The sequence below is a fragment of the Heloderma suspectum genome, chromosome 3 (genome assembly GCF_057233095.1).
Source record: "Heloderma suspectum isolate Gila_16-S chromosome 3, 16-S_ref, whole genome shotgun sequence".
In the NCBI taxonomy this organism is placed as follows: Eukaryota; Metazoa; Chordata; class Lepidosauria; order Squamata; family Helodermatidae; genus Heloderma; species Heloderma suspectum.
The window spans coordinates 65,684,343-65,696,872 of record NC_139460.1 but is presented as its reverse complement, the minus strand read 5'-3'; the positions used below and the strand labels follow the sequence as shown (position 1 = coordinate 65,696,872).

The 12,530-nt window shown below is 39.8% G+C and overlaps 1 protein-coding gene across 1 annotated transcript in view; it reads right to left on the bottom strand.

The window, feature by feature from the left end:
- Positions 1–12,530, bottom strand: part of POU1F1 (POU class 1 homeobox 1) — a 24,354-nt gene extending 11,824 nt beyond the window's left edge. Inside the window, exons 1-2 of the mRNA XM_084843490.1 lie at positions 12,389–12,530; positions 6,314–6,379 (exon numbers count right to left, since the gene is read on the bottom strand). Of these exons, the coding sequence (XP_084699616.1) occupies positions 6,314–6,379; positions 12,389–12,530 (208 nt within the window). The remainder of the gene's footprint in view (positions 1–6,313; positions 6,380–12,388) is intronic.

The following is a 12,530-nucleotide window of genomic DNA, read 5'->3' as shown; positions in this document are numbered from 1 at the left end:
ACAACACACACAGAAAGCCTAAATATTATAATGCCTAGCCATTGCAAGTCAAGCATCTTTTTCTAAACCTCATAACCATTAGTAGAATGATATATATAAGCTGCCATATACAGAGCATTCTCTGTACTAGCAGAGGCTGGGGTGGAGTGATGACTTTATCATTACACTCAGTAATTCTCATCTCTAACTATACTACTTATTTCTGAACCAAAACTTCTTTTTAAGGAAACAAAATGAAATCTGGCATTGCCTTAGTTTTATTCAGGTTATGTCATGAATTGGCATGGATTACTTCGATGGAGCTTACGTTTTAGCAGATCCTACAACATCAAACATTTGTGCTAAATTTAGATCTTGAAAAAATATGAAAAGTTCATAGCTTTAACTACTGGACTGGTATTTGTTTTCATGTGATTAAACTTGAGAAGTTTGACAGACTGAACGTCTTCTGAAAAACTAGCTCATGTAACCCTACATAAAATAATGCAGGCTTACAGAGGTCCTAGCTTTAGGGATGTAGGTCACTTTCCTAACTCATGTGTATGAGTAACCATGTATTTTATAAGCAACCCTGGAAATGCTTCAGCCAGAGGGAAAATAGTAATAAGATCAACTTCATCTTATTGGATTCTTTTGTTTTATGTTATTAAAAGTTTGGTTCTTCCATACATATATGTCACACAACCTGTTCTGAACAACATATAACAATGTTGGGAGAGAATAAGAACTAAGGGTGAGCAAATGGTAAAATTCTCATCACCATTTTATTGTGATTTCTGTGGGAAATTAAATTAGATAAATCATCAAAGGCCACACAGGAAAATTATATGATTGTGTATAGACTGTGGAGGTTTTTACGACTTCTGTTTCTAGACTCAGTTCACAAAGGCACGATCCAACCAATGTTACTTTTAAGTCCTACTGATTTCAGTGGCAGAGATTTAACACATGCTTAGCTCACCTATTGAATCCAATAAGACTTAAATGTTTTTAACTGGCTGCGATGGTGCCCAAGGTATGCTGCACCTAAAACAAGGATGTCAAACTGCTTTCAGCTCTTGGGCCAAATTAAATTTCAGAGAAGAGCTTGGGGGCCACATTCCAATGGTGGGCAGGGGTGAAGGAAAGTGGGGGGGGTACAAAAAATAGCATGTGTTAGTGTAAAGCTAAAGAGACATTTCAACCTGTTAGAATGGGGGGAAAAACAAGCAAAAACATCAAACCATTAGCAATTGGGGGAAAGGGGGCGGGGTGACAGGAATGGGGCATAGCAATCTGGGGAAGCCCAGAGTGCTGGCTTGGGAGTCCAGGTAGGCTAGATTTGGCCAGCAAGCCTGAGGTTCAACCCCCCCCCCAAACCTAAAAGATGGCTCCAGCAATATTCCAGCCCACTAGCCCAAATAGCTGTTCACGGGAGCAGTCTACTCACATGGGGAAGCTTACCACTGAAAAAGCAAACTCATGAAAAATCACTGTGACTCTTCCGTGAAGAGGAAAATCCCAAGTTTAGAATTTCCTGTTCCTAAAAGGGAAGGTTCAATCTTGCATGAGGTTGCTCTTCGACGTTACATTGTTCTGGTGAGCAGACACCTTGTGTGAACACTTACTTGTACATGGAAGCGCTTGGGAATATCATTGGAACTGGCTCTCAACGATATTGAAATCAGGCACATAAATTATTTTATTTATTTACAATATTTATATACCACTCCACACCAATGATTTCAGAGCGATGAACAACAAGATAAAAGAATAAAACCCAATAATTAAAACAATTAAAACATTTTAAAAGAACAGATTCTGAACTTAATAACTGCAGCTGCTCAGTCAGGGAAGGCCTCTTGAAATAACAATGTCTTCAGGAGGTGCTGAAAGCAACACAACGTTGGTGCCTGCCTGACATCCAAAGTAGGGATGTCAGAGAATTCCCTACTTTGGGAAGAATGCACTCGGCCAGTGCATTCGGCCCCCTGAAATCTGTGGCGGAACGAAGCCCCCCGCCCCACCACCCTGCGAAAGGTGAGCAAAACGGGACACTTACCTGGTGCCGTTGGAGCTGCTTTGCGAATGGCGGCCACAGATGCGGCCGCCATTCGCTTCCCTATTTTTGCCGTGATAGGCTACGTAAATACTTACGTAGTCTATCACAGCTAATTCAGGGACGCCATTTGCACCCCTGGTTTTTTTTGCAGTGATAGGCTACATAAATATTTACGTAGCCTATCACGGCCAAAAAACAGGAACGCAAATGGTGGCCGCCATAGCCGCCACCATTTGCATCCGCAGGCTCCACACGGTGCCTGTGAATGCACCTGACCGGCGACTCCGTGGAGTTGCCGTGGAGTGGAGCCGGCCAGGTTAGGATTTCAGGATGCTCCGCACCTCCCCCCCACCACGAATCACCCCGTCTAAAAGGTAAGTGACTTTCGTACATCCCTACTCCGAAGGCAGAGAATTCCATAGGAAGGGGAAATTGAATTGAACTGAATATTGAATGCCAGGGCTGGCCCAAGACATTTTGCTCCTTCAGGCGGTGCATAGTATCCAAGGCTGGTCAAGTTATTTTGTCACCCAAGGCAAAACATCTCCGAAGCACTTCTCCCCTGCTTTGCAGTAAAAATAACAATAAATTAAATAGCAACAACAAAATGCTGCCCTTTCAGAGAGCACCTAAAAATGGTGGGACAGCTGCCTAATGGTAGGGCTGACCCTGAGGAATTCAGTGCAACTGATACCAACTAGTCCTGGTATGACGATACCTTCATGTCTTTTTCTTCTTAGTTTTTCTTCTTCCAGTAAATCCTTGAGAAAATGAGGTGGAGAACCCAAGTGCACTTCTTCTCTCACTTTTGTTTACAATGGTTTTATTGTATAAGTAGAAATTGGCCCAAATTTAAGTATTGATGGGCGCTTCTCTGTACCGATATCATATGTAGGCCTAAGCTAGCCTTGCTTTTGTCTCTGTCGGTTGTAAAGACAAGTGATGGGTCACTGTGACCTGAATATAAATGAGTTCAGATGCACATATATAGCATATTTGTTCCCTGAACACAGCCTCATGCAGATACTTAATGCATTTTTTGTATAAGAGGTATGGATGGAGGAATCTGTCACTTTTGTTTTCTTTCAGTTTCTCATTTTTCCAGTCAAATGTTTAGTCATTTTTGAACTTTGAGAATTTCTCCAGTCTTATGTTTTGTTCAACACAAGCTTCAGAACTTTTTTTAACCCATTCACATGAGAATTCCTAAGCATTTTTGTGCGCAGTTCTCCAAACACAAGAATTTTTGTATGCATTTTTGCCTAATACGCACAGTTTTGCAGACAATTTACCTAACATAATGCATTTTCAACATTATTTTCCTTAATATACACATTTTTGTACATGTTGCTTGACTAGAGAACTCCACTGCAAAATTTGGGGAAATGCGCATTTCAGTTTGCATAGTGGTTCAAAGTGTGAAATTAGGTAAGTTGAATTAAAAAGTGAACTTAGCAAATTTCTCCCTAACAAGAGGGCACAAAAAACAAATGAGCCCTGCACAACAGGAAGTACCATCAATCACAGAATTTATTTATCTAAATTTAATCAAATGGGAGAACCAAAATGATACCAAAAGGAATGGACTTGCCTTGTAAAGTGCCAACTCCATTCACAACATTGGCATGGGACATACTGCAGGTCTGCAAAATACGGCTTTGGGAGAGACTTGCTGCTAGCATATCTGGAGCTGCAGGCTTGATGCCTATTAGCGAAAGTTTGTGGGGGAGAGATTGGAAAGTTGCAAGAATATCAATTCATAGGTGAAGAATTCCGCTACAGTCCTGGCCTATGGTGAAAATATTGGGTCCAAAAATTCCTACAATTCTTTAAAAAAAACAAAACACTTCTACCGTACCAAATGAGCATATGTTTATAAATGGGAAGAAATCCATTTAGTATCTCAGAAATATCTGAATAAAAAGACTCTTCACCACGTTTGATATGGGTGAGTGTTAGTAATGGCTACTATCCAACTGTCTAATAAACAAACAAGCATTCTGCACCATGGTTCCCTTCCACTCAGTAACAAGAAAAACTAAATGTTGAAACCAATGTAAGTCACGCAAAGTAAGAACATCTGCACCGTACAATTTTTACTACTTTGCATCAAATAGTGAGTTGTAATGGACAGAGGGTTAGACTAGGTCTGCAGTGACCCAAGTTCAAATCCGTGCTCAGCCATGACGCCCATTGAGTGATCCGAGGCCTGTCACTTTCCCCCAGCCTCACCTCCCTCATAGCGTTGTTGTGAAGATAAAATGGGGAAATCTGGTACACTCCTTGTGCTCTTTGGAAGAAAGGTGGGATATGAATATAATATCATTTATTTTCCTTCTACTAGTCATGGAAAGATGTAAAGAGCTCTACAGAGAACTGAAGCCCCATCCCTGGCCACTGGAAATCTTATTCAGGAAGTCCTCCGGCTTCTAAGATTTCACTTCGTGTTGCCTATGCATTTTTATGTATAGCTTAGCTTTGCAACCATAATGGATAAAAGCAAGCTTTTTAAATCTTCAGCGGTCACTGAGATTCTTCTCAGATTTTGCACCCACATGGAATTTCCATTATGTCCGGTTTGGATGTCATGACAGCCCAGGTTTAAAAAACAAAACAAAAACCTGGGTTGTTCGGGAATGAGTGAGTGTGCTACCGCATGCCACCCAATTGCTCCTGCTGCAAGCAGGAGTGGCTAAACAATGTTTAGTGTTGTGTGCAAACTCAGAACTCTGATTTGTCAGGGGAAGAGACAACCCAGGGTTTAACTCTGAGTTGTCTCTCCCCTGACAAGTAAGAGTTCCTGGTTTGCACATAATGCTAAACAACCCAGGGATAGAGCATCCCTGGGTTGTTTAGTTGCTCCAGCTTGCAGCACCAGTGATTGGTCAGTGTGCACAAGCAAGCTTGCTCGATCACAGCATTCCAGGGTGTGAAAAAAAAACTGGGTTGTAGCCTATATCATGTTTCACTCCAGACTAGGATGATTAATCAAAAGCACCTTGAACAGCTCTGCAAATGCATGCACAGATTTCTAATCAGAGCCACATAAAAGTACCTAACTACAATGACTGCCCCCATCCCTTTCTTCTTTCCTATGCACCCCTTTTTTTTTCTTAAAGAGGCATTAACAAATTAAGGGTACAATCCTATGCATGTTTAGACAGAAAAAAGGCATGCTGGGAGTTATAGGCCATTTTTTCTATCTAAATATGCATAGGATTGAGCCTTAACAGTCATAATACAATATCAGTTTTAAGTCCAAGCACTTTTTGTGTGTTACTGGCACAATCCAACAGCAATCATGGATACAGAGGTGAGTGGGACCTCACCACTGGCCCAACCCCTAATATCACATCCCTCAAGGGGTCCCCTCCCTTGACATCTATGCATTCACGGAGGATGGCCGCAACGGGGCATCTACACATGATTACAGGTAGATGCCATTTTGTGGATGCCTGCATTGAACGTGTGGACACAAAGGGAGTGAGGCCAGTGAGGGAATGGCAGGTTGGGTGGTGTCCTGCTCCCTTTCTATCCATGATTTCACTAAACACTAATATTGCATGGAAAATGCTTGAGATAGGCCTAGAACTCTAAATAGGCATCACCTATACACACTATGTGAATATGCTAGCAGGGGTCACCAACCTCTTTGGGTCAGCGGGCACATTTGGAATGTTGAGGGAGTGTTATGGGAGAGTGTTAATCTCACAAAATGGCTGTCATGGGGAGCTTGCCCATTCATGAAATGCTTCAAAACACAAAACCACTCTTTTCAACTCACATTTTTCTGCTCCAACACTTGTTTCACAGAAGGCAAACTGTCAAGGCTGAGAGAGGTGGGACCCAGAGAGGCCTTCTTGGAAATAAAGATGGTGTTGGAGGCTGATACTTCACTTTGCAGCATGCCAGACTTCCAGTTAAATTTTTTTTTAGATTAAAAAATCTTTTAAAATAAAATAAAAATCAGGAGGAGCAGACAGCCTGGCTATCACCAAGAGAAGTGTCTGTGGATGCACTGTGGGACCATGGTGGAGACCCCACTGCTACCATAGGAATGAAGAATAATTCCAAGCACCACCATTATGGAACATTAGATTCAAGGGCCTGATGCTAATTTTTGTAATAGATTCTGACAATGGCCCTCAGTAAGCCATAGCTGAAATTAACTACCTGATGGAATAGTCTTTCATTTCTCATCCTTGTCCAAAGTAAAATAGTTAAAGATTCATTTTGCTAAGGGCATACATGTTTTACCAAAGGATTTCTTACCTGCCATCACCCCATATGCAGCCTGCTGGTTTCCATAATGACAAGAAGGGACGGAATAATGCAGACCTGATAGATCATTTCCCAAAGTTGCCATGGAGAAGCATGTGTGGGAACATTTAAGAGTTGGGATCAAAAACAAAAGAGACAAGACTGGTAAGAAAATGTATAAGGGATTCAAGATACATCCTTTCACTCAAAATATATTGTGTTATGTTTACATTTTGGATCTGCCTTGAATCTGCACTCTAGCCACCAGAGAACATGCTAAGAATGTGAGTTAATTTGATCCATACACGTGGTGAAGAAATCATGTGATTTTATGACTATGCACCCAGATTTCAACTCAGCATAGATTTACTGTGCCAAGACAAAGGTGCTGAAAGAAGGATGGGTGGAAGCCTAGTAAATATAGGCTACATCTGAACTGGGCAGATGGTGAAGCAAGCAAAGGAGCATTTTAGCACACGTTGAACTATGAATGCATCCATTCACCACATGTTCTTGCATGCCAGTATGGTCAAGTGAACTGGCTCCCTCATGGCTCCTACAATAAAAAACAAACAAAAAACAGAAGGGAAGCACCAAAATAGGACAGAATGCAAAAAGAGAATGTGTTCTCAAAGGTGCCAGCAGCAAAGAATATTATTGAACCCAGCATGTTTTGGAACAGAGTGCTCATTCATCAGGAGCAATCTTACAAACCCAAATTCTAGGAACTGGCTGAGCCAGCTCCCAGAGATTGTAAGCTCTCTTTCTCACACCATCAAGACCACACAGCCCTGATGAAGGACCCTTCATTCCAAAACACATTGGGTTCAACTTTAAAAAATCATTGGAACCTTTGAGAACACAATTCTCTTTTCTCATTCTTTCCTATAATAAAAACCACAGTCTATTCTAGACAGTAACTCATTTTATTATAAAGCATACTATATAACATTTTCAGATCAGTATTATTTTTCCAATCAGATGTGCACTATACAATAGTTCTGTGAAGAAGGGTGAACATCAATATTATTATATTATATATCATATTGTTTGAACTGTCTATGTTAATTGCTGGTCAAGAGTGAAAGATTTTCATGCTTCTGTTTTTATTTAATTGTATTTTATATTTTATACTTTTTTTGTTTTAATTCTTTATTTGTGATCCACTTTGAGAGTGCTTCTTGCCCTGAAATGCAGAATAAAAATGTTTAAATAAATAAACCAGGTCATTGAAGGTGCAATCTTATGCATGTTTAGACAGAAAAAATGTCCTACAATTTAATTTTTGTGAACCTCCCAGAGAGCTTCGGCTATTGGGCGGCATAGAAATGAAATGAATGAATGAATGAATGAATGAATAAATAAATAAATAAATATAAAAAATCCCCAGAATTTCCAAGCCAGTCATGGCTGGCTGGGGAATGCTAGGAGTTGTAGGACTTTTTTTCTGTCAAAACATGCATAGGATCACACCCTGAGTGTACAAAGGAGCACACTCCTCTTCCATACATTCATGTGTACACATGATGTCTGTCTACACAGGACTTCTGGGTTAGTCATATATACTATGTGCTATGTTGTATCCCATTTTACAATTACAGCATCTATTTTACTCTAACATTACTGCATCCATTTTACTATAAACCGGAGCTGTCCATTAAAAAGCATCCATGCAAATTTAAAGAGAGACATGTGTAGATCGTAGGCCAGTCCTTCTCAGCAAAGCTTCTGAAGTCCAAACTACCAAACAAGACTTGGGTCCACAATCTGCTAACATTTGGAACCATTCACAAGATGTGGGTGCATATGGTTACGGGGGAGGGGGCGGTTTTTCACTGGTTGAAAAGAGATTACTCTGTCCTAAGCCTCTTTGATTTTCATTCTTTCATCCTTGGATCTTGTTTTAAAGCATTAAACCAGAAATAAATTATATTCCTGGAAAGATTCTATTTCACATTAAATTAGAACCTAGGCACAATGCTCTGCTTCCTTCTTCATTTCTTTTGAATTCATAAATTGGTTTTCTGCCAAGTTACTGCAAAAGTTTTAACTTAATGATCTTTGAAATAGTTGGATATAGTATGATATGATATACTTTCAGGGTCAACTGCTTTAATACCTGTCTTGATACTCCTCTAAAATGAAAACCTTGAACTCTAGAGTCATACAAAACCTTTAAGAACTGAAAAGAGCCTATGCAAGAGAAAGGAAAGAGCTGCTGTTTCTGAGCACAATGACTTTCATGCCTCACTGATGTGATTCGTTTGGGAGAAACAGGGTGACGGGTGTGGAAGCAACTCATAATATTAGCCTTTGTCAATGAAATTTCATTAGGTTGGATGCCTTCTCGTATAGGGGCAAAAAATCCCAACTTTCTGTACACAAATTTAGCAGTCATGGGATAAGAGGAGAGGTGCTTCTTATGGATTAGAAACTGATTAAAGAAAGCATAGAGTAGAAATAAATAGTAAACTCTTGCATGGATGTAAATAGTGGGTCCCACAAGGATCTGTATTGGGATCAATACTTTTCAACTTGTTCATAAATTATCTGGAATTAGGAGCCATGTTTGCTGATTACCCCCAAATTATTTAGGGTGGTTAAAAGAAAAAGAGCTCCAAAAGGATCTCTCCAAACAGGGAGAATGAGAATCAAAATGGCAAATGTGGTTCAGTGTAAGCAAGTGTAAAGTGATGCACGTTGAGGCAAGAAATCCCAGCTTCACGTATACACTGATGGGATTTCAGTTAGCAGTGACTGACCAGGAAAGAGACCTTGTAGTTGTGGTGGACAGCTCAATGAAAACACCAACTCAGTGTGAGGTGGCTGTGAAAAAGACAAATTCCATGTTGGGCCTAATTACGAAAGGAATAAAAAATAAAACTGCCAATATCATACTGCCTTTATACAAATCTATGGTGTGACTACGTCTGGAATACTGTGTTCAACTCTGGTCACCACACCTAAAAAGGGGTATTGTAGAGTTGGAAAAGGTGCAGAAAAGGGCAACCAAAATGATCAAGAGACTGGAGCAATTCCCCCACACAGAAGGGTTCCAATACCTGGGACTGTTTAGCTTAGAGAAAAGGCAAGTGAGGACAGACATGATAGCAGTGTACAAAATTTTGTATGGTATGGAGAAAGTGGACAGAGAGACATTTTTCTTCCTTTCTCAAAAATAGGACATCATTTTGCATCACAATTCGCATCATAGAATGCAGATTTATATGTATAGGTGCAAATTTTAAAATAATAACTATAATTTAAATTTTAAAAAGTAGAATACATCTCACCATAGCTGAGTAGACTGACCAGGTGACCTGTGTCACCTTGCTGTCCAGGTGCCAAGTGTTGATGGGCAACTTCAAGGCCCCTGCTGCTCTCCCTCCTTATGGTTCTTTCCCTTGTAACAAGATTTGGACTGGACAGGCCATCAATCAGAGGACACCTTGAGATAGAGGACTGTCCTTTGCCAGCTCTCCAAAATAGAGGATTGCCCTCTGTAAAGTAGGACATCTGGCTATCCTAGGGATAGGGACTTTTGGTCGCACCTCCCTCATCTGTTGAATTCTCTCCAGGAGGTTCATTTGGACCCCTCCTTATTGGTTCCTGAAAGCTTGTCTTGTTTCAATGCACATCCAATATGGGTTAATTTCCTGCCTTGCCCCCCTCCCGCCCCCTTCCAATTTGTTTAGTTTTTAGGTAACTGTTTGAGTTTTACTGCTGCTTCTATTTGTGTCCCCCCCCCCCCGTGGCTTAAATGTTATTATTTATGCTATGGGGTTGATTTACATTTATTGTGTTTTCTTCATTATTTGTGCTTTGAGGTCCCCCCTTTTTTGCTGGATCAGCAGCTTATAAATGTTTAATATAAATAAAATGAATAAGTTCTCCCATACTAGCATACACTCCAGAAGGACAAACTCCCCAAAGCCTTTGGGATGATCAGATGGCAGCTTCACCGAAACATCAAGGCTTCGAGCATGCAACAAAGCAGTTGTGTGGGCACCACCAGATCATACTCTTTCAACCACCTTCTTGTAGGACTAAGAAAAGATGAAGAGTATTTTTATAGAGAGAAGAAAAAGGGCTGAGGTGGAGCAGAACCGTTTTCTAGTTCCCAACACATATTACAACAAGGATGTATTTTATGTGTTAGGCAACGGGAGGCTTGTGCAACGGGGCTGGCGGAAGCGGACTTCCCATACCCTCATCCCCAAAATAACTACGCAGCCGCCTGAAAGTGCTACACAGAGGGATTCCCAAGAATGGGATGGGGGCACCTTCTGTGAGTGGAGCCCTTCAATCAATGGAAGGCAGTTCCTGGATGCAACCCTATGTCATTTTTAGAACATTATTTTAGAATATTAGAATATTTAGAACATTATCTTTAAGATATATTTAGAATAAAATATATACAATATTTAGATTATAATATTTTAACATATTAGATTAACATTATTTAGAATGTTAAAATAGTTCTTCTCAGGCATGCGTTAATGATAATCTTGCTTCTATATTTGCCAGCTCTCCAAAATAGAGGATTGCCCTCTGTAAAGTAGGACATCTGGCTATCCTAGGGATAGGGACTTTTGGTGGCACCTCCCTCATGGAATAGACATGGGAGAATGGTTTAATTATTAATTTAAATATTAAATTATTGGTTTAACTTATTGCTGAGTACACATTTTCTGTTTTTCCACTTCAACACTCTGAAACATACTTGCTTGGAGGCAGGTTTCAGTGGAACTGTCTTCTGCATATGCGAGCAGAGGAACACAATCCAAATATCATACAGTTCTTGCTATAGCTATTATTTAGGGCCAAAACAGCATGAACTGCACATCAAATTCCCACTGCTATTGGTAAGAACCATGCTGGAGAGAAAATAGCAGTTAAGGTTGCAGTCCTATAAACACTTACTTGGAACTCAGACCCACTGAACACCTTGGGACTTAATGATAAGTAAATAAACAGGATTGGGATGTAAGGTCACATAACCCAGATACAGGAAGCATTTTTCTAACAAATTATCCTTGAAATTAGGGTAAAAATCAGCCTTCATTTCTATAGAATGTACTATTCTAAAGTTAATCATATTTATCATTTTTGGTTGAATTTTAAAGATTGAATTTTAAAGTTGATCCTTTACACTCAAGGTTATACACTTGCAGGATGGCTGTCCACATGAAGAGAGGTTAGCACTGGAGAACTCTCGCATGGGACAGGGTGCAGAGGATGTGAAGGGTGACTGGATCATGCCCATAGCATTAGCTAGTTTTTCTTTGAAGAGTATTTTCATTTCCAGGGTGTACCACAAGACATTTTTGAATCAATGAACATAAACGAAGTTAATATTCTGATCTATTTTCTGTGAATTGAATTCATTCTCATCTATTTGTAAAACAGAAACACCAATGAAATATATTTTCTTTAAGGGTGCAAAAACATTTCCTGTTAGAATAAGTTGATACTCTTGATCAACTCTAATTAAATAAAAATTACTAGCTAAGGTTGTCATACTTGGAAGTGCCACTGAAATCAACAGGACTTACTTCTGAGTAAATTAATTCAGGACTGGAGCACTAAGAGATGTGTAAACTTTGCATGCCGACCAGTTATTGAAGTTGCTACCCAACACTTCAGAAAATGCAACACTTCTGGTTGTCCCTCCCTCAGTGGGAATTTTATATAGGTAGAAAATAAGACACCAGATTCATGCTGATGTAAATTACCTTAATTGAATCATTAGATTCAATTATTCAAAAATGTTGGTATAGAATTAAATTGATTTGATAATACCTTTCATGTTGATTACCCAAATTAGCCAATACTTAGCTTTTAATGGAAAGTCAATGTGACAATCAAAAAGCACCCTAAACTAATTGTAGTGACAGTTACAAAGCTGATGTGCCAGTAGTTTTCCTTTTTCTTGAATCATTTGATTAATTAGATCATACTCTAAGTAGCTCCCTTTAAGAACACCCCCCCCCCCAAAAAAAAGCACTTGTATAGCAGATGAAAGATGCCAAGGCAGTAAAATAGAACACTGACAAGAGCAACAGTGTCATAATTTTAAAAAGGTACCTGTAGACACCACGTTAGTGGCATGATTGGAGACGGGTAAGCATTCTGCAGCACTATGATGCATTATCAGAGGCAGAGTGGGAGACGAGTCAGAATTCAAAGGGATGAAGGTGTCAGCTGAAGGAAAGACTTGACAACTCAT